Raw genomic sequence first — 19,254 nt, 5'->3', positions numbered from 1 at the left:
GTGGAACATTCCGCTCCCGTTCCATGGCTTCCAGCCGAGAATGGTACGTTCCCAGTTCTTGCAGACCCCATCAAGACCATTCCAGGAACAGTGGAGCATGACCTCGATCCAGACCCTTCCCAGTCGCCTGGACAAGTTATGCACGCCGGAGAAAATGACCCCGCAAAGCTCAGTTCGTGCACTTCATACCACCCTGGAAGCTCACACGCGACACGGCTTCAGCGAGTGAGAGAACGACAGTAGACCAGCCAATAAAGCCTTATTCATAGTGTAACCCTCGATGCAAAGTATTCGAAAGTTCAGCACGACTGACCATCGCTTATTTTCTAGACCGGGAGGGGATATATTCAACCACCGACCTGATGATATCTTACGGAACAAAACGTGGGGAGTTTCTTTATCTACATGGCGTCTACTCCGCAGTTAGTGCGAAGCACTGACTTATTACGGTGTGCTATTCATCCCACCCTGTACGAAATCAAAGCTACCTGGGCAAAGAAGGAGCACGGTCGAAACTATGTCCCCACCCTTTGTCTCTATATGCGCCGAGAGCTGTGGATGACCGATGACCACTACTAGCTCGTGACTCGACCATTAACAGATCAATGCCACGATGTTGGCACATCAATGAAAAATATTGAGGATTACTTTGTGGAAATAGTGAGCGGACTGAAGGGTATGGTATGTTCTTCTGCGGCCGTTAACACTATTCATTATTAGACCCTCTGACGGGCTTATTGCGCCTCCAGCTTCTTTTCAAGCTCGATGCTCTCGGCAAAGGCCTCTTTCAAAGCCGAAGCCTCGCTTGACGAGGGTGCAACACACGGCCGTCGCGGCTGCAGCCCGTACCCACGGTAAGACTGCAGAGCACTTTTGACGGCGACAAAGCCGCCCTTGATAGCAAGCCAGTCCGCGCGAGCCACAACAGCCTGGACCTTCTGCGCTTCCTCGACACGACCCGCACGGTAGAGCTCCATGATTTGGACGCAAGCACGGGGAATGAGGTTCGCCGTACCAGCAATAACGCCCGCGCCTCCTCCGATAAGGGTTTGAAGGGTGAAATCGCACGAACCGCCAAATGTGTGGAACGACGGTCCAGCCTGGGCGGCGATGCGAGTAAGCTTGCCCGTGTTGCCGCAGGTGAGCTTCGTGCCGATGATATTGGGGTGTGAGGAAAGCGCAAGTATATCATCCGAGGAGAGATCCAATCCCGCCGACGCGCCGGGGAAGTTGTAGATGAGGACGGGGATCGGAGAGGCGTCTGCGACAGCACGGAAGTGGTCGAGTAAGGCAGCCGAGGAGACAAGGCCCTTGTAGTAGCTCGGTGGGAGAACGAGAACGTAGTCACCGCCAGCCGCAGCGGCGTCCTTGCTGAGGTTGATAGTTTCGCGCGTTGAAGGGGCCCCAGTGCCGACAATGACGGGCATGGAGGTGGCGCCGACAGAGTCCAGCGCGCGACGGGTCGCAGATGTGATGAGGTTGCGCTCCTCGCGGTCTAAATGGACTGCCTCGCCATTGCTTCCTTGCACCACGATACCAGCGACGCCGGACTTTGCGAGGTAGGCGGCGTGATTCTCGACGGTGGCGACGTCCACGTCTTCGTTTTCAGCGAAGAACGCGACGGTTGGGACGTAGACGCCGTGGACGAGAGGACGATTGACCATGACTGTGCAATTAGTAAGTTAAAGATACAACTGGTTTATCAAACTTACTGTTGTTTTCGAAGCTATGAGGGGAGAGAAGAGAAAAGGCGGGGGATCGATAAGAGGATGGAGAGACCGAGAAAAAGAGCTCGGGGAAAAGGTGGTTTAAAGGTGGAGGAAGCCCATGGAGATTGGAGACTGGCTTGCGATGCGACGAGGGGCACCAGTGACCACTGACCACCAAGTCACTTAGCACTGGTTGCGAAACGAAGATTGAGGGCATCCGGAAACCACTGCACCTCCTCGTCTTCACCCCCACGCAACCCCACACAATGAGGGTCATCCCCCATCCACTGTCCAGACCACGGTATACTTCTTCACGCCTCCTCCCCGTCGTTATTCAGACTCGATTGCCTCTCGGATATTCCATCGCTGTTGCCCCCACGCCCTCTTATCCTACGACCAGTCGCTGGAGATGTTGACAAGCCATTATTCTCTGTCAGTCACGCGGAGAGATGGTTTGCTATGAGCAAACGCCGCGTCCTCACATTATCCGAAAATCTAGTTCAATGACCTCATATTATCTTCGCTCGAGATGGAGACAACCGGACCAACTCCGGCGCAACGTGGTGGACTGTGGGACAAGTCGGCAACCGCCTCTCCATCTAACATCTTCCGAATTTGTCGATGTCAAAAGACTCGAAACTAACGGATCAGCTATGTAGACTCCGTACTGTACTTTCGTACAAAGAATGGGCTGAAATCGACGCGACATGATTCCTCCACGCTGCGCATCTGCCATGCATCATTACACGAGCTGCAGAGCTCTGTCGAATCGTCAATCATGCCGCGCCTTCTATGGAACAGTTGGACTCTGGACTATGGAGTACTCCACCTCCCCTCCATCGGCGACGTCTCCGAACGGCTAACCGTGTCCGGCTTTCAGGAACTCTGTCTTGAGCTTTGAGCTCTAAAGTTGTTCGTCGTTCGAAACCCCCTCTCAAGTTCGTATTATTACTCTGTACATTCGATTTTGCCACCTCCGCGTTATGCAACGTGTCAGGGATTGTTGGGACTTGGATATCTACAATTTGGAGCTAACCTTGCGCTTTGGCGTTGGCCCATGGGCCATCACATTCGATTCGATTTGGATCAATGCTCGGGCTCTTAAAAGAGGACTTCCAGCGTACCTGCTCGCCTGGGTGCTAGGTACTAGGTATAGATGTACAAATCTCCTCGCGGCGCCTTTTGACAACCAGAAGATGCGGATGCGGGGTATAACATATTATCCTTCTAAAGGCTATGCCTATGGCGACTCTTGAGTCTTCTACCTTGGCTGCATGTGGAGAGCGGTTCAAAGTACTGGAAGCTACGAATACACCCTATCTCCAGCTTTCTCTCTGGGCATGCGATTTCTAAATACCCATGATATTGCTTCTGGTATCCGCATTGTGAAAAGTGACTCTTCGATGGCCTGTACCTACTGGCAAAACGTCGCCAAGCGACGCGGAGCTGTGTACATCGTGGACTCGCACAAAGCTCAATATTCCGATTTCAGTGTTCCTTGACCATGGTTCCAGGGTTGATAATGGTATAAACAGTATAAGAAGCTACAGAGTAAATAGTACACTGGTATAATAATAGATATAAAATAAGAAAGAAATTATATACAGAATGTAATAAGATTCTCCAAGGAAGAGAAGTAAGTAATCGTAAGCATGTACTATCAACAATAGAATAGACTAGGATAGGATACAATTCAGCCAGCCCAGAAGAACCCTCAACCCCTACCGCGCCATCCTTCTCCCAAGCCAACAATCATTGTCCTCCCAAACTAGCACTAACACTCTCCCTCTTCATCCGTCGCCTCTTCCTCTGACAATCCTTAATCGCCTCAGACGTCAGAATATCACTGGGAAGTTCAAAGTCTTTCTCGGGGAATTCGGGGACCGGATGTCCGAAGGCAAGGCGTGTCCGGCCCTTCCGGTTTCCGGACATGGCTTGCTCGCGGAGATGAGGCTTGCTGAAGAAAGAGGTGAATGGTTTGAGGGGGTCGAGAGGGGGTTGTGGTGGGGCTGGCGGTAATGAGTGTGAGTGAACAGGCGATTCGGGCGCTGGAGCTGAAAGTTTGGAGGGTTTGGATAGCTTGGATGATTTCGAGGGGCGTTTCGAGGCTGTTGTACCCGTTGCAGAGCGGGCTTCCTGGAGGAGTTGCTGAGCGGCGAGAATATCGACGTCGATATCGGAGATGTCGTTGTCGATGTCGTTGTCGTCGGGTGGAGAGCTAAGTTTAGAGTCTGCGTCTGCGTCTGCGTAGTGATCTCTCGACGTCTGCTCGGAGAGGAAAGACGCACTGAGACGGGAAGGCTTATCCTTATCAACCTTCCGCCTCTTCTCCTCCTCCTTCCAGATCTTGAATTTCTGAAGCACAGCGGAGATCTCCCTGATGAAGTAGTCCCTTTTCGGCTCGTAGAGCTTCTTGTCTTGTTCTGAGATACTGCGGCCCGTAACGCCGATTCCTAGCACGCGCAGCCAGTCCTGGCTTTTGAGTTCCTCGAGGAGCCTGTCTAGTTGCTGTTTTTCGTGCTGGGCGCGATCGCGCTCGATGTTTCGGAGTTGCTTCTCTTGTCGTTCGTGTCGGCGGTGTGCTTTGAAGAAGTGGTCTTCGTTTAAAGGATCGTCTTCGTCCTTTACGGGCTCGAACTCGGGTGCTGGCCCATTGTTGAGCCCGGGGTCGGGTAGGGTGATGACTTCGCAGTTGTGTAGGTTTGCCAGAGGGTTTCCGAACGGGGGTTCCGCATCGGCGGCGGTAAAGGCAGAGGGGGGTATAGGAGGTTCAGTAAGGTCATCGATCAGCTTGATCACCGTATTTTCCGAGAGTAGCTCTATCGCACTTGTTAGCAAGTGATAAGTCTATACCCATATCTATCGCTTCTTCTAGAATTGGCGTACGTACCTGTCTTTGGAGGCTCCAGGCTTATCAACTGATCATAATTCGGAAAATACAGCGCCAAATCGCTCTTCACTCTCGACCCACCATCATGAGAGCGCAGGCTCCGCCGCTTCTCCGGCTCCGGCTCCGTCTCAGCGCGATCAGCCGTCTCGACTGGTACTGGTACTGATAGCGACTGCGAAATTGGATCGTCTGAAGATGGGAGGGCGTCTCCGCGCGTGGGACGGGAATTCTTCTCCTTCGGCTTGGGAGACGCTTTCCTCGGTTTGAATTGTTCCGACTCGGACCCGGATTTGAAGAATTGCGTCACACGGCGTTGTCGGTATGCGGCAGAGGTGGGTGTATTTGTACTCTTACTCGTAGGTGTAGTGGTAGATATCTTGGGGTTCGGTTTCGGCTTCGGAGCGGACGTGGGCGCCGGCGCGGGAGCAGGAGAAATTGTATCTAGGGGATCCGGCGACTCGCGACCGCCATTCAGATAGAGCGCGGGTGTGGAATTCGGGATGTCATGATGATGAAGACGGATGTTTTGGGCGCGAGGCGTATTGGCGCCGCGGCCAGCGCCAGCACCAGCAGGTGGCGGAGAGGAAGTGGTGTGAGCGGAGGAGAGGGCGAAGAGCGGTCGCGGTCGGCGGAGCTTCGTTGAGGGGGTGACTTTGGCGGACGGGGTGCTATCAATGGTTGTATCGAGGAGGTCAGGGGAGCTTTTTCGACGGCGCGATGGCAGCGGATTCAGGCGCTGTCGCTTGGGGGGTGGTGGTTGGACGGTGTTGGTCTCGCCCGTGTCGCTGGGGTCTCTGCGCGACGCGCGGAGAGAGGTCGACGTCCTCGATCGCACGGGCATGACGGCCGTCGAGGTCATTGGAATCATGTATAAAAGGATGCGAATTGTCGGTGTCGCCACTCAGACCCATCGTATCCCGACGAGGGTGCACTGTATAGACGCGCGCCAGGGAGAATTAAGGAGGATGTCCGGCCGGGTTCGGTCACCTCGAGCTCGAGGTCGTCCGTGTTTCGGGCAGTCAGCAAAACTTCAATGGCGTTCTTCATGAACTTCATTAACTTCATTAACTCAGATTGTCTATTGGTGTGTTGCTGGTACAAGTATCATTCTCCCCGCATTTAATATACTCGACACTGTCCTAATGACCGAGGTACTCGCTGCAATTAACTATAAAAGTCCTACTTCAACTCCTTGAGATACTCAACGCCCGAGCTCAACATCCACCAAGCCGTATACTCATGCACCCAATTCAAGACCTCCCATTCCAAAGGGAGCTTCGTCTTCCTCTCCCCATCTACCTCCCTCCACATAATCGTCTCATTAACAAAAACCACCTCATCCCCCTCACCCTCAACACTAAGCACCAACCGCCCCTGCACCCCGAAGCAAAACTCAAACTCTACCTTCTCATCCGTCCGCAGCTTGACCATGTACGCATTGCAAACTAAGTCGCCTTCGTCGAATTGTGAAGTCTTCAGGTACGCGGCGTCAAAGCTCCGCCGCGTTTTTGGGTCTGATGGCGCAGTGAGTCGTAGGAGACGGGCTTGCGGCGATGATGTGGATATGGACATGTTTCGGCGGATGAGGAGGGTTAGGAGTTCGGATGGCGAGAGGTTAGGTAGGTCATGGAGGGGTGCTGAGACGGATGCGTAATCGTACACAGCGTAGTATTTTGAACTGAAGACGTCCGGTGGCAGAGAGGAGATGCTGCGCGGTGTTGAGGGGGATATCTGGCCTCGCTTGGAGGAGTGAGAGACTTTCGATGCGAGGAATGCTTTCTGGTGCATGAGGTAAAGGGAGACGGCTAGAGAGAGGCCGCTGAGGGCTGTTGCTGTTATGATGAGGGATCGCATGATGTTTGTGTAGCTTCAACACTGGTCAGTTTCCTCAGAGAAGAGTTAACATAGTGGCTGTGAAGGGAGGTCATACGAGTTCGACAAGGTGACATCGAGTAGAGCCCAGTCCTGTTCTGGAACTATCAAGAGGTGAATACGAGCTTGGCGTTCGTGTTGTATAGCTTCGTCGTCGATAGGATCTGACGTTCTGGACCACGGTCACAGAGCAGTTTAGTCCGAGAAATCATACCGGAGTTGTTTGTTTTGGATATCCTTGACCTCTTCTTATGTTTGGGCATCACATTTTGAAAGCATCGGCAAGTGATTGCTTTAGGAAACTTCGGTTGGAGGTTCACTTAAGAAGCGAAATCTATCAATTAGAGTAAAAGCAAGCAAAGGCTATGCAATGCAACAGAAGAGGTATATACACAATCAGATGTCTTGAACCATGCATGAAAAAATAGAATAGATCCGGAAGGCAATGTCGCTCGCAGAAAGAAGTGAACCACAACGCCAAAGCCTAGAAAACAGGCTGAACACCTTATGACCGAAGAAAGGAAGAATTATGTACGCAATGCAGATTTTGTATAAATATAGCCGGCCCAACTCAAATCAACGCGTTCACCGCGGAGCAAGCTAAGCATGCTAAGCATTACTCGCGCACGAAAAGCTATCCGAGGACGGGTTGTCGTGCAACGCCTTCCCAGACACCCAAAGGCCCATACCACAGAGGACAGCGCCCACAGCAACAGCCAAAAGGTTGAGACCAGTGAGCGCAATCTTGCGCCAGTTCTTGAACCAGACGCCCTTGTTCATGAACAGCCAGAAGATGCCTGAGAGGCCGTATGTGAACCACGACGCAAAGAGGGCCGTGATCAGACTGAGGAGGTTGCTGAAGACGGGGATGGCCGAGGCAATGATCCACGCCAAAACCCAGAGGACGAGAGCGATGCCGACCCAAGAGCCGATAGCGACAAAGTCACGCTTGTGCATGCGGTCAGTGCCGCGGAAGATGCGCACGTAAATGTATTTCGCGGCGACGTGACCGTAAATGACACCGGCAATCAAAATCTGAAAAAAGATATTAGTTTCAAGGACAGAAAATAGTGATGCTGGAGTTGAACATACGGTAGGGAGCGCGATTCCATAGGCGACCTTGCTGACGATTGGGCTTGCGGACCCAAGAGCTGGGGACTTGACGTCTGCGCCACCGAATCGGTAAATCACGACGGCTGCGATGAGATACAGGGAAATGTCAATTCCTTGCAAAAGGCACAGGCCCTTGGGGAAATCGCGGGGGTCTTTCAGTTCGGCAGCAAGACCGAAGAAAGCAGCGTGTCCACCTGGTGATATTAGTTGAGGGTTTTGATGGGTAGAAAGCTGAGAGGCTTACAGAAAGCGAAGACAATGTTAGTCACAGCAGTGAACCCGTGGTAAAGGTTAGTGTTGACGACGGCCTCGGTGTTGTGGACTCCTGGCTTCTCAATGCCAACTCCAATCATGCAGATCATGACGGCCGAGAAGATGCTGATGAATGAGACAAGCGAAAGCCAGGACATCTTCTCCAGAGTCCGCGGCAAGCAAAGAATGAACGAGACGACCATGCCCACAACACCAAAGACAATCGAGCACGTTCCGTGGTTTGTGAGAGTGTTCATGGCCACGGTAAAGGTAAGCAGATGGCTCGCCATGACGAAGATGAAGAACAACATCTGCGCGACTCCCAAAAACTCACGACCCCATTTGCCTGCCAACACTTCTCCTGCATCTGCCATATTCGTGACCTGGGGATATCTGTTCTTGAACTGTCCAATGACATAGCCGGTGTATGTAGCGAAGATTCCGAGCGTGACGAGAATGATCACAGCTCTGTAAGAGTCAGCAACTGTTTCCTGCGCCTGTCGTGTGATCAATGGAGGCATACGGTACGAAACCCAAGCCTGCAACGGCAGCAGGCAGCGAGAGAACACCGAGAGAGACTGTTTCAGCTACCATGAGCAGGCCGCATTGCCTAAACAAGTCAGTTTGTTTCTTGGACATTATATCGAGCAATTGCTGCATACCACCACCGCAAAGTCTTGTATTTGACTTCCGCAAACTCCTCATCACCAAAGGCATCCTGCGTGTACGGAGGGTTCAAATCCTTCTTCTCGTCTCTGCCAAAGGAAGCCTCATCCGCAGCGAGGTCCTTCTCGCGGCCCGACTCCTCGTGGCCGTAGGGGACCGGGTATTCCGACATATTTTGACTCTTGGATTGACGTCGAGGGTTCGAGTAAAGCGTTGGCGAGAGATACCCGGCAGGCGTATCAGAGTGATTCGTTGAAATGAGGACACTGGACGGGAGAGAGAGATGAGTTGTCCGTCGCCGGGGTATATGAGGTTAAGGACTGAAGTTGGAGAAGAGAGGAGAAGAAAGTTTAAGCTCGTCGGAGGCCACCGTGAAGCTTCAGCCATCAGCCATCAGTCATATTATTCGCATGCCTTCGATGAAACCTCGTCTCCGCCACCGGAACCAGATCGCGGTTGCAGTGGGCCATTCCCGCGAATTGACAACCGAGACGTAACAGAAACTTCTTCAAACTGGGGAAATTTTCTTCAACACCTCCGATGCCGGACTCTGCTAACAAGTCATGCTCTGTCCATTATTAATTTGCTCTGTAGTTCAGAATCCACTGCCGACTGTCACTATGAGGCTGTTGCGGCATGGCATGTATGAGATGCTATGGAAGCTGGAAAGATCGGCGAACTGACGTTCTCAGAGAGCAACGGCATTGGTCCAGCATTATCAAGCTCGGGAGTTAAATTGTGGCGTGCAGCCGTTAAGAGTTTGAAGGATGCTGGCACTGTCTTGGGTGGCTATACTTCGGACCCAGCATCCAACTCCGGCACGAGGTCGGTGTTCTGGAATCCTTCTGAATCTGTTCGCATCCACTTGCTGCACGGGTTTGGGGACATAAATTTCGGCATAAATTGAGCACTTTGTATACTCATTTCTCATTTTTGTAGAGTAGTTAAGTAAAGCATGTGAATCTGCGACAATGTGTCTAGGCTCAATGAGTAGGCAACTAGGCATGGCCTTCCTACCCCGGAGAAGTCAGTTGCACCTTCCTCATCTGCACTATACGAGTGTGCGGAAAGCGCGATCGTGCTAAGAGCAAATGATTTGCTCCTTCCAACACTGGGAGCGCCCATACTGCACGTCTGAGTCATACATCACTGGGGGAGGCGAGGCCAGACTCCAGCTTCTGTCAGATCTAGCCAGCAAGACATCGTATTCAAGAAGCCCACCTCAGTCCAAAATAAGAACCAGACCCCAAACAGGAAGCCGGAGCGAACGGTGCGTCCGTTTAAGTCAAGGAGATATTGAATGCGGGGTTCAAGGATGTTGGAGAAGCAGCTGCCATGCATGAGAGCGCCCTCACGCCTCAGCAACGTGACACCAGCACAGGCACTGTGACCCGATATCCCGACAATCTGTGGAACAGTCATGCATAGCAGGTCAAGTATAGATCTGAGCACCAATGAGACGGCATTACTGTCCTTTGATGCTATCTCGACCTCAAGCTCTACACACGGCAGATCATCGGCTTTCATTGTTCGTTCTTGGCTGGCATGGCGCTAGATCCTGATTACTACCTACCCCTCCGTGGAGCTCGACTGAAACATCAAGCTGGCATTGATAAGCGCTATCAGCTGTCGCTGCTGGGAATAGCAATTGTTCGACACCATTCGGTATCTTGGTTGAAGAAACTGGCTGTCAACCATGACACAGGCAGAAGAGTACGACGACCCGCCTCCGTATTTGGAGAGCGCGTCTACGCCGGAGGATGAATCGGAGTCGGACTCGCCATCAAAGCTCACCTATACCGATGCCCGCGAGGTATACGGCAAGATCGCCAGCACGAACTTTACAATTCTATGTGCCGGATTCAATGGTACTCCAACCACCTCTACTTCTGTGCCATAATCTCAGCTGAAATTATTCGCAGACGCCTCCCTCGGTCCTTTGATTCCTTACATCCAGCCATGGTTCAAAATCGGCCTGCTCGAAATATCCTACATCTACCTCGTCAATTTCGTCGGCGGATTCACGGCTTCCTTTGCGAACATCCACATTTGCTCGCGCCTAGGCACAGGCGGGACACTGGTCCTGGGCATCTTGGTGCAATGCATCGGCTACGCACTCATGTTCTCGGCGCCCTCGTTCCCCTTTTTCCTGAGCGGGTTTCTGTTCACTGGATTCGGACTCGCGCTGGCCGACGCGCAAGCAAATAGCTTCACTGTCACAGTGCGCAACTCGCACCGGTGGCTGGGCATCTTGCATGCGGTTTACGGCCTGGGAACGATACTGGCGCCTCTAATTTCGAATCCGATTGCGGCGCATACACCGAGGTGGCAGCTTTATTACCTGATTAGCCTTTGTTTAGGCGTAGTGAATGTATCGTTTGCTGCGTGGAATTTCCGGCACGGTTTGTTCAAGCCGAATGATGAGGGCGCGAAGGAGTCTGCAGGAAGGGAATTACGCGAGACGCTGTCGCATCGAGCGCTGTGGTTCCTGACGATGTTTTTCTTCCTTTATTCGGGCGCCGAGATCACGCTTGGCGGTAAGAACATCATCCGCTTTTGAAGCTTCGAAGTGCTAACGGTCGATAGGATGGTTGGTTCAGTTCCTTGTCGCGGTGCGGAACGGCGATCCAGAAAAGGTTGGCTACATTGCATCCATCTTCTGGTGCGGCTTCACTTTAGGCCGGATTGCTTTAGCAGACGTGACCCATAAGTTTGGGGAGAGGCGTATGGTCTTCATCTACCTTGCACTAGCTCTCACGTTCCAGCTCATATTCTGGCTCGTCCCGAATATTCTGGTCAATGCCATCTCAGTTTGTTTGCTAGGTGGGTAATCATATGCTATAGAGACGACAGTAACGGGATCTGACCTTAACCAAAGGATTTTTCATCGGGCCATTCTACCCAGTGGGGTTGTATGTCCTCACCCAAGTGATACCACAAGAGCTCCATCTTGGGGCGATAGGTACGTGAAATGAGACATTGCGTCCTCAAAACCAAAACCTGAGCAGCAGCTTCTGACACCTATCAGGTTTCACCGCAAGCTTCGGTTCAATCGGATGCGCTGCCTTCCCCTTCATGACCGGAGCGATCGCTTCTCGGGCGGGTGTCGAAGTCCTCCAGCCGATAATGATAGGCTTGCTCATTGGAATAACCATTTTCTGGGCTTTGGTACCCAAACAAGGTCGGATCCAGCTGACTTGAAGGGTAACAACAAGAGCCTGGAAGATAGCAGTGACAAGGCCGGACATTCGCATTTTAACGAAAAATGAACAATTATCACCTGAGCGGTTTAGCGGCTTAGTGGATTGCTGTTGCTGGGTATAGACTGAAATTGAATGCATAGTCAGCAAGAGGCCTCCAATAGCACTCAGAAATAACAAGTTAGGATAACTAATTCAGAGAGAAGATTTAAGTCGTCAAAGCCTCACACATGTACCTCATGGTATGGCGTTCCGACTAAGGATGACTGATACGATGATTTCATCATATAAAGATAACAAACGTTTGCACAAAGAAAAGGGAGGGCTCACCGGGAAACCGCACTGTAACTTGACTGATGCCTGCAATTCACCTGTCCACTGGATATCTCCGACATCAATCAATTAATCAATCGTCATACGAGATGATCTTCCGCCCGACAAATTGCGCCGCCTGTCCACGACTAGGCCGACGCGGTGCACTCTCCTCCTGATCCGGTTCATTGTAGTCCAGGTATACGTCTCCAGGGGTATTCAATTTTGACTTCGATTTCCTCTTCGCGACCGGTTCGTTCGAGCCAGCTCCGTCGGCAAGTCGCTTCGTTCCAGATGCAGATGGAGATGCAAACGCGGCATTCTTCACATCACTATCACCATCATTCTTCTCGGGAGAGGCAGGGGCAGAGGCAGAAATGGCTTTGTCTTTATTCCCTTCCTTCCTTTCTTCAACCCCTTCACCTTCACCATCACCCCCAGTCCCATTTCCAGTTCCAGTCTGTACATCACCATCGCCATCAAGTCCCCCAACCCTCCTCTCATACTCTTCATTCTCCCTCTGGATCTGCCTCTCCCTTAACAAAGCATAGATCTCGCTGTGTCGGAAGATGCGGATTTGTTCGTCTGTGAGAGTGCGTTTTACGCCGTCGGGGTAGTAGCCTAGGTCGTCTGGGTCTGAGCCTTCATCTTGCGCGTCGGGTTCTCCGTCTTTGTGGGGAGCATTTGGGTGTGCTTGCTTATGGTTCGGAGGAGGGACTGCAGGTCTACTGTTGGGGAAGTGTTTGGCTTGGAAGGATTGGAGGTCTTCCTGTGTGGGTTGGTTAGCTGAGCTGGCTAGTTTAAAGAATGGGTTCAATGGTAGGTAGGTGTTTTGGTTTGCTCACGAGGGTTACGGGTGGAATACTACAAGTATGCGCCATGTTTCTGGCGTACAAAGGTGAGGTGAAGACTCGAGTCCAGCGAACGAGGGATCGTTCGACGCGGTTTAGGAGGGGAAATTGAAGTTGTAGCTAGAAGAAGCGCGTCATCTGGCCAGACGCGAAAGTTATATGTAATATTACTGTAATATTACAGAATATATTATCGACACATAACATGGGCTTGACAGAAAGGATTGTCAGCACTCGTATGTACAATGTATTTATGATCTTGAGCTCCAGATCTTGGAATTTATAGCCTTGTATATATTCACCATCAAAGCGGTATGCTCGAGACATTATTCCCAATCTTCGCCTTGACACAATCAAACCTGATCTTGAGAGCACTCAGCTCCCCAAGGTCTATGCTCGCCATGCGCTCTTTCTCCTCACTCAATGGCTCTGCCAAGCTCCAGGCAATGGAGATATGAAAGCACCCGGTGTAGTCACCAACAAGAGCAGTCTGAGGCCCGTCGAGTTTTGAAGAATTTGACACAGGTTCGTAGAGCGGTGGCTGGCCAAACAGGCTAAGTGAGCGATTTGAGATATGGAGAAGACGATTCAAGCTATCATTTTCTGGTCGTTTCGCTCTCAGCACGTAGAACCAGCGTGTCTTTTCAAAGTTTGAGACCCAGTCTAGGCTCTCGACCTGGACGTCGAATCTAGTCTCAGTCAGTACGAATCAGAAACTTCGCGGGGAGCAAGCACTCACGGTGAAATATCAGAGCTCCCAAGTGCGGCCTCAAAGGCCTCCATGAATGGTTGCCTCTCCTCGGTTCGAAGGACTACCGGCCTCGAAAGGCTAATGTGTAGAGGGAGCCGTGCGCCGAGATCGCTGTATAAGAAGCTATTGAGTTTGGCTTGTTCTCCATGCAGGGTATTTCCAGCTTGAGTAATTATACCACTCAATATAGTAAGCTCCTCTTTCGACGGACACCCTGCACACTTCCTTAGGACATGCTCGGCCAGAATGGAGGAAATGAGGGACGTACACTCAAGATATATATGTGTGGGCCAATTCCCCTCAACATGGGGAATAGCCCGCTTACGACCACCATGAAGGCTCGGATCATCCCTCACACTGACCCTGATGCTAGAAGCGTACAAGTCATGGAATGAAGCAGGGAGCGGTGGAAGCGATGAAGCTGGTTTACGACCTGTGTCATCGTTGCTTTTGCTTTGTTTATTTATTTTTCTGGGGGGAGCTTCTTGCTCCGAGTCTGATTCGGAGTCAGAGTATTGCACCAAAGCCATGGATTGTTATGCCCAGACGGAGCATAGTGCCAGATATGTAGTCAGTTCAACTAGTAAGAAGATGTCTGGAAGTTTGATGAGCCGACTGTCTTAGCGATGGTATACCTGTCACATGACCGCATCGAGGACCGTTAGTCAGCAGGTAGAAGATGGGTTATTCTGGACCATCTTCAACTTCCTTTTCAATGTATCTGGAATGCAACTACAGAATACCTCCTGAGTCCTGATCGAGGCTGTTAATGCCCAGTATCTCAAGCACGTGGCTACTCAAGCTCGGAAAGGCAGAGAAACAACTCCTTTTCGAGAAACCGCCATCTGCTTGACTACATACGCTTATACAGGTACAGAATCCGGCCAGATCTCATCATGCCCGGGCCAGCCATTGAACAACTGCTGTAAGATTCGATTATTTGCCCAATTCGGAGGGTACTGGTCGGCTACGCTGATTCATTTTATGATGTGCACGCACCGCAGCCACACAACAGCAGATATTCCAGTTTTGTCCTAGTCAGCCTGCCAATCTGTGTCAAAGTCTCCTGGCGGATTTGAGAAGAGGTGAGTTATTCTATTGGATAAGAACCGAAGCAAGTGATCTCCTGCAGACGTTGGAATTTTCTGTCCGAGGCGGAACTTCTGTTCCACAGACACGAGCCTAGGCCGCAACATGCTTTGCGCAAAAGGGACTGGACTGGAAATATATTGGAGAATCGTGAAGGTTGGTCTTTCGACTTAAGCTCTGGGAACTTTCTTGCGGTCACCCACCAAGTGGCTTGGAAGTTTCGAACACCAAACTTCGTGGGCGAGGAACGAGTACATAGTTTAGTGGATGTGGCCAAACTCAAAGGCCTTGAACCACATTTCTCGTTTCACATGGAAGTGCAGGGCAATAAGCTTTCCACGTGCCAAGGGGGCTCAAAGTTAGCTAGCTCTGAACCCTGGCGATCAATTCCAGGCGCGTCTTTCAATCTGCAGTTTCTTTGTTGTTGTGTTGGGATCATGAGGGGCCGCCTGACGATTCTTGCAACACAGATTGTTGCAAACGACGCCAGGTACAATATCAACAGGATACCGTTTTCTTAATATTGTTCCTGACACTCGGAGCTCCCCAGGGTAGATACAAGGCTCAGACATATGAGAGTAGTACGATGCCAGCCTGGAATTGGATCATAAGCTCACACTACAACTCAACTTCACCAGTATCTTGAATTCAACTTGACCATCATGAAGATCACTACGGCACTCTCTACCCTGTTGCTCGCTGCGCTAGCCGTAGGCGGACAGGCTGAACACATTGGAAGAGTACGAACCACCGGAACCAAGCGCCAGCTTAACTGCTAACAAGGCCACTACAAATAGCTCGATGTGCCTCTCCACACTTCAATGAACCAATGGGAACATACGATGTGAACAGCAATGAATGCCAGGACCGTCCTAAAGGGTACGTGGCCTTGCAAATAGTTATATCTCCAAACGGAATAATATGTACGAATGTTGTAGGAAAAGCTAACGCCATTCTCTTCGATAATTATAGGCTAGGACGTCAAAGATACGCCAACATGCCCGCCAATGTCGTGTATCTCCTACCGGTTAGTTACCTCTTTATTCTAATCATTTAACTGTCAGCAGGGGCTTGTTGCTAACTGCATCTGCTATCGCGTCGTATAGCGGACGGGATTGTAAGCACAATAGTTCAGCTTTTGACTTTGATCTTCCGGCAAGAACGACTTCATTCTGCCGAGCAGCAGAGGAATGGTGACTAGCTGGAAGTGTCGCAGAAAGTGATTGCTCTGCGCAAGCGCCGGGAGGATGAGATCATTTACGAATGTTTCTAGAATTTTCCCAGGTCTCCTCCAGTGCTCAGTACTGTCGTCATCTAGTGGAGGGTTCTGGAGTTTGGTTGATGATCGAACCGGAGGACCGGGCTTATCCGGATTTGGGAGAGTATAAGGCTGAAATCATACTAAATTGCTGGCCCACCATACTAAAGACAAACTTTAAAATAGACCCTGTCGGTAGACTTGATACGCATGGAGGGGAAAGGTTTGAGGGAGAGTTGAGGATAATGCAATTATAGTGTCAGCAGATATAGGTAGGCTTGAATTACTGCAATGAGCGCCTGCCAGATCTGCGCCTCGCCTAATATTCTCTACATTCCATCAGCTGCGTGGCCTGCGTGGCGCCCAGGCTCGGCCGGGAGTCAGCTGATAGCCTTCTAGTCGCGAAAATCAGAGATGCTGTAGGAGAGAGCTCCGCAGAACAACTAGCAAAAGTGAGTATACTCTGTAACAAAGAGATTCTAGACTCTGATTTCCGATAATGAGGGACTGATCTCCATTCTTTTCATCATAGCCTGGGCTTGATGCAACCGATGAGGCCTAGCCCTCCTGGCAAGTCCGCAGTCTATGCCCAAAAGAGACACGAGCTACGTCCGGATAGGACAAGTTCGTGCCTTATCGATAAAGAAGCGGAGCCTGTCATGCGTCAGCTTCGAGTCTCTCACGTCACTCACACAGCCCGGAGGCAAAAGCCGTGAGGAACTCAGATGCGCAGTAGTAACGTATGCTCTGCACTCTATTTTTGAGCCATGGCTGTTATATATGCGCCCCTCACTTCCGGGAGTCCTCTCTCCATCTTCAACTATGCTCCACTAGTTGTCAACCTGCCAAAACAACTGACATCTCAATTCCATATACCTTCTCACATCAATAACTGCGCAAGCCCCACTATACAACCCTTGAAAGGTACGTAAGGCATCGATAGTGCCTCGCAACTATTCGTTTCTCGCTGACACCTCGCAGAATCCATAGGTGCCCAAGCACAAAAAGTTATTTTACTACTCGACTTCGCCCTCCTCGATTCAAGATGACTTACTACCAAATGGATCATTCCTATCCCACCATGAGTTCCCGCAGCTCCAGAAACGCGAGCATAGACTCCAGCTCCTCCATGGGAAGCAACAACCCATACCGACGCTTCCTCTCACCATCGCCAACTCGATCCGCCATGCGCCACAGACGCTCGCCTTCCATTCCATCTTCCGACTATGCCGACTTCGTCGACGATTCCCAGTACAACCGTGGAAGACGTTCCTCCGGCTACAATCGCCGCCGTTCCCAACTTGTCAACCCTGATATCATCGACCGCTTGGATACGGCCTCCCGGTTCTCCTATCACCACGAAGGACCATACGACGCTGTCTACCCCGAGCGTAACAAGATCGCCCTACACAGCCCCATCGACGCCCTGCGAGAGTCCAACGAAGAGGCTCTCAGGGCAACGCCTCATCACAAGATTGCAGACTCTGTCAACCGTCACCGACCTCTTGATGGAGTTGCGTACTTTCCTCCCGGCCATACCGACCACGAAGGCCAGACCTACGAATACGAGGAAGGTCATAACATGATGAACGATTATGGAAATTTCTCTCGCTTCCCGGGGTTCGTATGTTATAATGCTTTCTAGTTCAGCCCAGCATGAGTACTAACATCGTCTAGAAATTCACCGATGAAGACTTCAAGAACGACCCCTTCTACAATACGCCAGTCAAGCCTTTCGCGCCAATCCGGAATGCCTTTCGCCGTTCCTTACGCCGGAAGCACCGTGCTTCCACCGCCTAGGCGAAGATTATCCTTACCTTGTCTTCTTCTCTCCTTGCTTTTCTTTCCTAATATACGAAGACTGCTTGTACCGAATACCCGTCTGTACGGAGTTGGTGGAGTTCCAAAACTAAATCCTGTGAGTGACATTTCTGTATTGCTTCTTGAGCACCTCGGGCCTGGTTGCTTCAGATATTTCTTTAATTTGCTTATGCTTTTACACTTTCGGCACCATGTAATTTCTTATGTGTATTCCCTTGAGGATACTTTGACCAGGCCCTGTTTGGGCGGTTAGGTAGGGCCCGGGACATCAACGATAACGACAACGATAACGACAAGAGATCGTCAGTATACTGGTCTAATTCAAACAGTCAAATTGAATGAAGATCTTGAATCTCAATCCGCGTGATTACTAATATAAGTCGTAGTTTTTGACCTAGAGAAATTTACGCAGCAAGGGATGCGCCCTCTTTACCCCAAAATCAATCAAGGGAGCCTAAAGACTAAAGCCCAGAGTTCAAAGCCGAGAGCCAAGGATGAGAATACGTAAACTTAGAGCTGTGCAGCGCGACTACAAATGTACACTGCCCAGTGCCTAGACAATATTATGCGACAGAGTCCGGTATATCTGGAGCTGTCAAATAGACTCTGCATCTAACGTGTCATGCTCCGTACGTACTCCGTATCCATGCTCATAGTCCAGTGAACATCCGGCCTTCACATCTTGCTGCTGACTGCATGGCGAGACGCATCACAACGGCCACCTTACTTGACTCCGAGGTCAAGTGACCCTGGTCAAGTCAGCATAAGGCCCTAGAGCTAAATCGGGCGCGAGGTTATTAGGCCCGGCCGGGGTTAGACTTAGGCCAGGCACTTAAGCTTGCGTAATAAACGAAGGCTATTTTTGTAGAACCCTGATTTTAATTTAAGTTAGTAAAAAGAGAGATAAGGGGGCCCTCTATCTTTGAAAGTAGTCTTCAAGGACATGTTACTATTTTGTCAAAGTTATTCAATAATTGTAAGAAGCGTGGTTCGACGTTGTAGTCAATTCATGAAGTAGTTCTTGAGCTGGCTAGCTTGAAGCCGTTGGAACGGTTAGAAGAACCGAATAGCTGACTAAAGAATGACTCAGCGATAGCGAAGCAGGTAACGTAATTCCCGGGTGACCCGTACTTCCCGGGTCATCCGTGCAACTTTTAAAATTCAAACGCGTTTACCACCCATCAATTTTAACCAACCACCATGCCACGAAAAGCGCGTAAAACAAAACAAGAATTGATAGAGCAAGAAGGCAGGATAGAATGCGCGATTCAAGACTTGAAAAATAAGAAAATTCGAAATCCTTGTCAAGCTGCACTGCATTATAATCTACCTCCACAAACCCTACGCGATCGGTTAAAGGGCCACCAATCCAAGCCAGAACGTCGCAACCACAATCACAGGCTATCTAAGCTTCAGGAAGAGGCCTTGATAGCTTGGATAGTATCCCTAGATATACGTGGCGCGCCTCCT

At 50.7% G+C, this 19,254-nt stretch overlaps 7 protein-coding genes across 7 annotated transcripts; 2 read left to right on the top strand and 5 right to left on the bottom strand.

Moving 5' to 3' along the window:
• Positions 1 to 657: 657 nt before the first annotated feature.
• BDV17DRAFT_242411 (dihydrodipicolinate synthase family protein) lies at positions 658 to 1,944 on the bottom strand. Its single transcript, XM_073755993.1, has one exon. It carries the CDS (start codon positions 1,662 to 1,664, stop codon positions 735 to 737), a length of 930 nt encoding a protein of 309 aa, XP_073610283.1. The 5' UTR covers positions 1,665 to 1,944; the 3' UTR covers positions 658 to 734.
• Positions 1,945 to 3,461: 1,517 nt separating this feature from the next.
• BDV17DRAFT_285399 (acetyltransferase SAS4-like domain-containing protein) lies at positions 3,462 to 6,453 on the bottom strand (the record flags this gene model as incomplete). The annotated part of the gene is made up of 4 exons (XM_073760704.1): positions 3,462 to 4,528; positions 4,600 to 5,499; positions 5,735 to 5,738; positions 5,806 to 6,453. The coding sequence occupies 4 exons, from the start codon at positions 6,451 to 6,453 to the stop codon at positions 3,462 to 3,464; spliced, it is 2,619 nt and encodes an 872-aa protein (XP_073610282.1).
• A 345-nt stretch (positions 6,454 to 6,798) lies between these two features.
• On the bottom strand, positions 6,799 to 9,161 carry BDV17DRAFT_242335 (neutral amino acid permease). Its single transcript, XM_073755992.1, has 5 exons — positions 8,499 to 9,161; positions 8,360 to 8,446; positions 7,829 to 8,304; positions 7,564 to 7,778; positions 6,799 to 7,506 (listed from the first exon to the last, which is right to left on the bottom strand). The coding sequence occupies exons 1-5, from the start codon at positions 8,672 to 8,674 to the stop codon at positions 7,081 to 7,083; spliced, it is 1,380 nt and encodes a 459-aa protein (XP_073610281.1). The 5' UTR covers positions 8,675 to 9,161; the 3' UTR covers positions 6,799 to 7,080.
• Positions 9,162 to 9,853: 692 nt separating this feature from the next.
• BDV17DRAFT_242290 (putative MFS transporter) lies at positions 9,854 to 11,887 on the top strand. Its single transcript, XM_073755991.1, has 5 exons — positions 9,854 to 10,370; positions 10,425 to 11,039; positions 11,089 to 11,325; positions 11,381 to 11,464; positions 11,531 to 11,887. The coding sequence occupies exons 1-5, from the start codon at positions 10,199 to 10,201 to the stop codon at positions 11,701 to 11,703; spliced, it is 1,281 nt and encodes a 426-aa protein (XP_073610280.1). The 5' UTR covers positions 9,854 to 10,198; the 3' UTR covers positions 11,704 to 11,887.
• A 221-nt stretch (positions 11,888 to 12,108) lies between these two features.
• BDV17DRAFT_296336 (DUF3807 domain-containing protein) lies at positions 12,109 to 12,895 on the bottom strand (the record flags this gene model as incomplete). The annotated part of the gene is made up of 2 exons (XM_073763269.1): positions 12,109 to 12,783; positions 12,860 to 12,895. The coding sequence occupies 2 exons, from the start codon at positions 12,893 to 12,895 to the stop codon at positions 12,109 to 12,111; spliced, it is 711 nt and encodes a 236-aa protein (XP_073610279.1).
• A 164-nt stretch (positions 12,896 to 13,059) lies between these two features.
• Positions 13,060 to 14,179, bottom strand: BDV17DRAFT_242257 (HVSL domain-containing protein). Its single transcript, XM_073755990.1, has 3 exons — positions 13,885 to 14,179; positions 13,605 to 13,830; positions 13,060 to 13,554 (listed from the first exon to the last, which is right to left on the bottom strand). Exons 1-3 carry the CDS (start codon positions 14,144 to 14,146, stop codon positions 13,170 to 13,172), a joined length of 873 nt encoding a protein of 290 aa, XP_073610278.1. The 5' UTR covers positions 14,147 to 14,179; the 3' UTR covers positions 13,060 to 13,169.
• A 2,578-nt stretch (positions 14,180 to 16,757) lies between these two features.
• On the top strand, positions 16,758 to 18,444 carry BDV17DRAFT_276989 (uncharacterized protein). The gene is made up of 2 exons (XM_073759394.1): positions 16,758 to 17,587; positions 17,641 to 18,444. The coding sequence occupies exons 1-2, from the start codon at positions 17,009 to 17,011 to the stop codon at positions 17,761 to 17,763; spliced, it is 702 nt and encodes a 233-aa protein (XP_073610277.1). The 5' UTR covers positions 16,758 to 17,008; the 3' UTR covers positions 17,764 to 18,444.
• The last annotated feature ends 810 nt before the right edge of the window (positions 18,445 to 19,254 follow it).

Source organism: Aspergillus undulatus (assembly GCF_047715775.1).
Source record: "Aspergillus undulatus strain CBS 261.88 unplaced genomic scaffold BDV17scaffold_90, whole genome shotgun sequence".
NCBI lineage: Eukaryota > Fungi > Ascomycota > Eurotiomycetes > Eurotiales > Aspergillaceae > Aspergillus > Aspergillus undulatus.
Note: the sequence above shows the minus strand (reverse complement) of the source record. Positions and strands in the feature narration are given on the sequence as shown.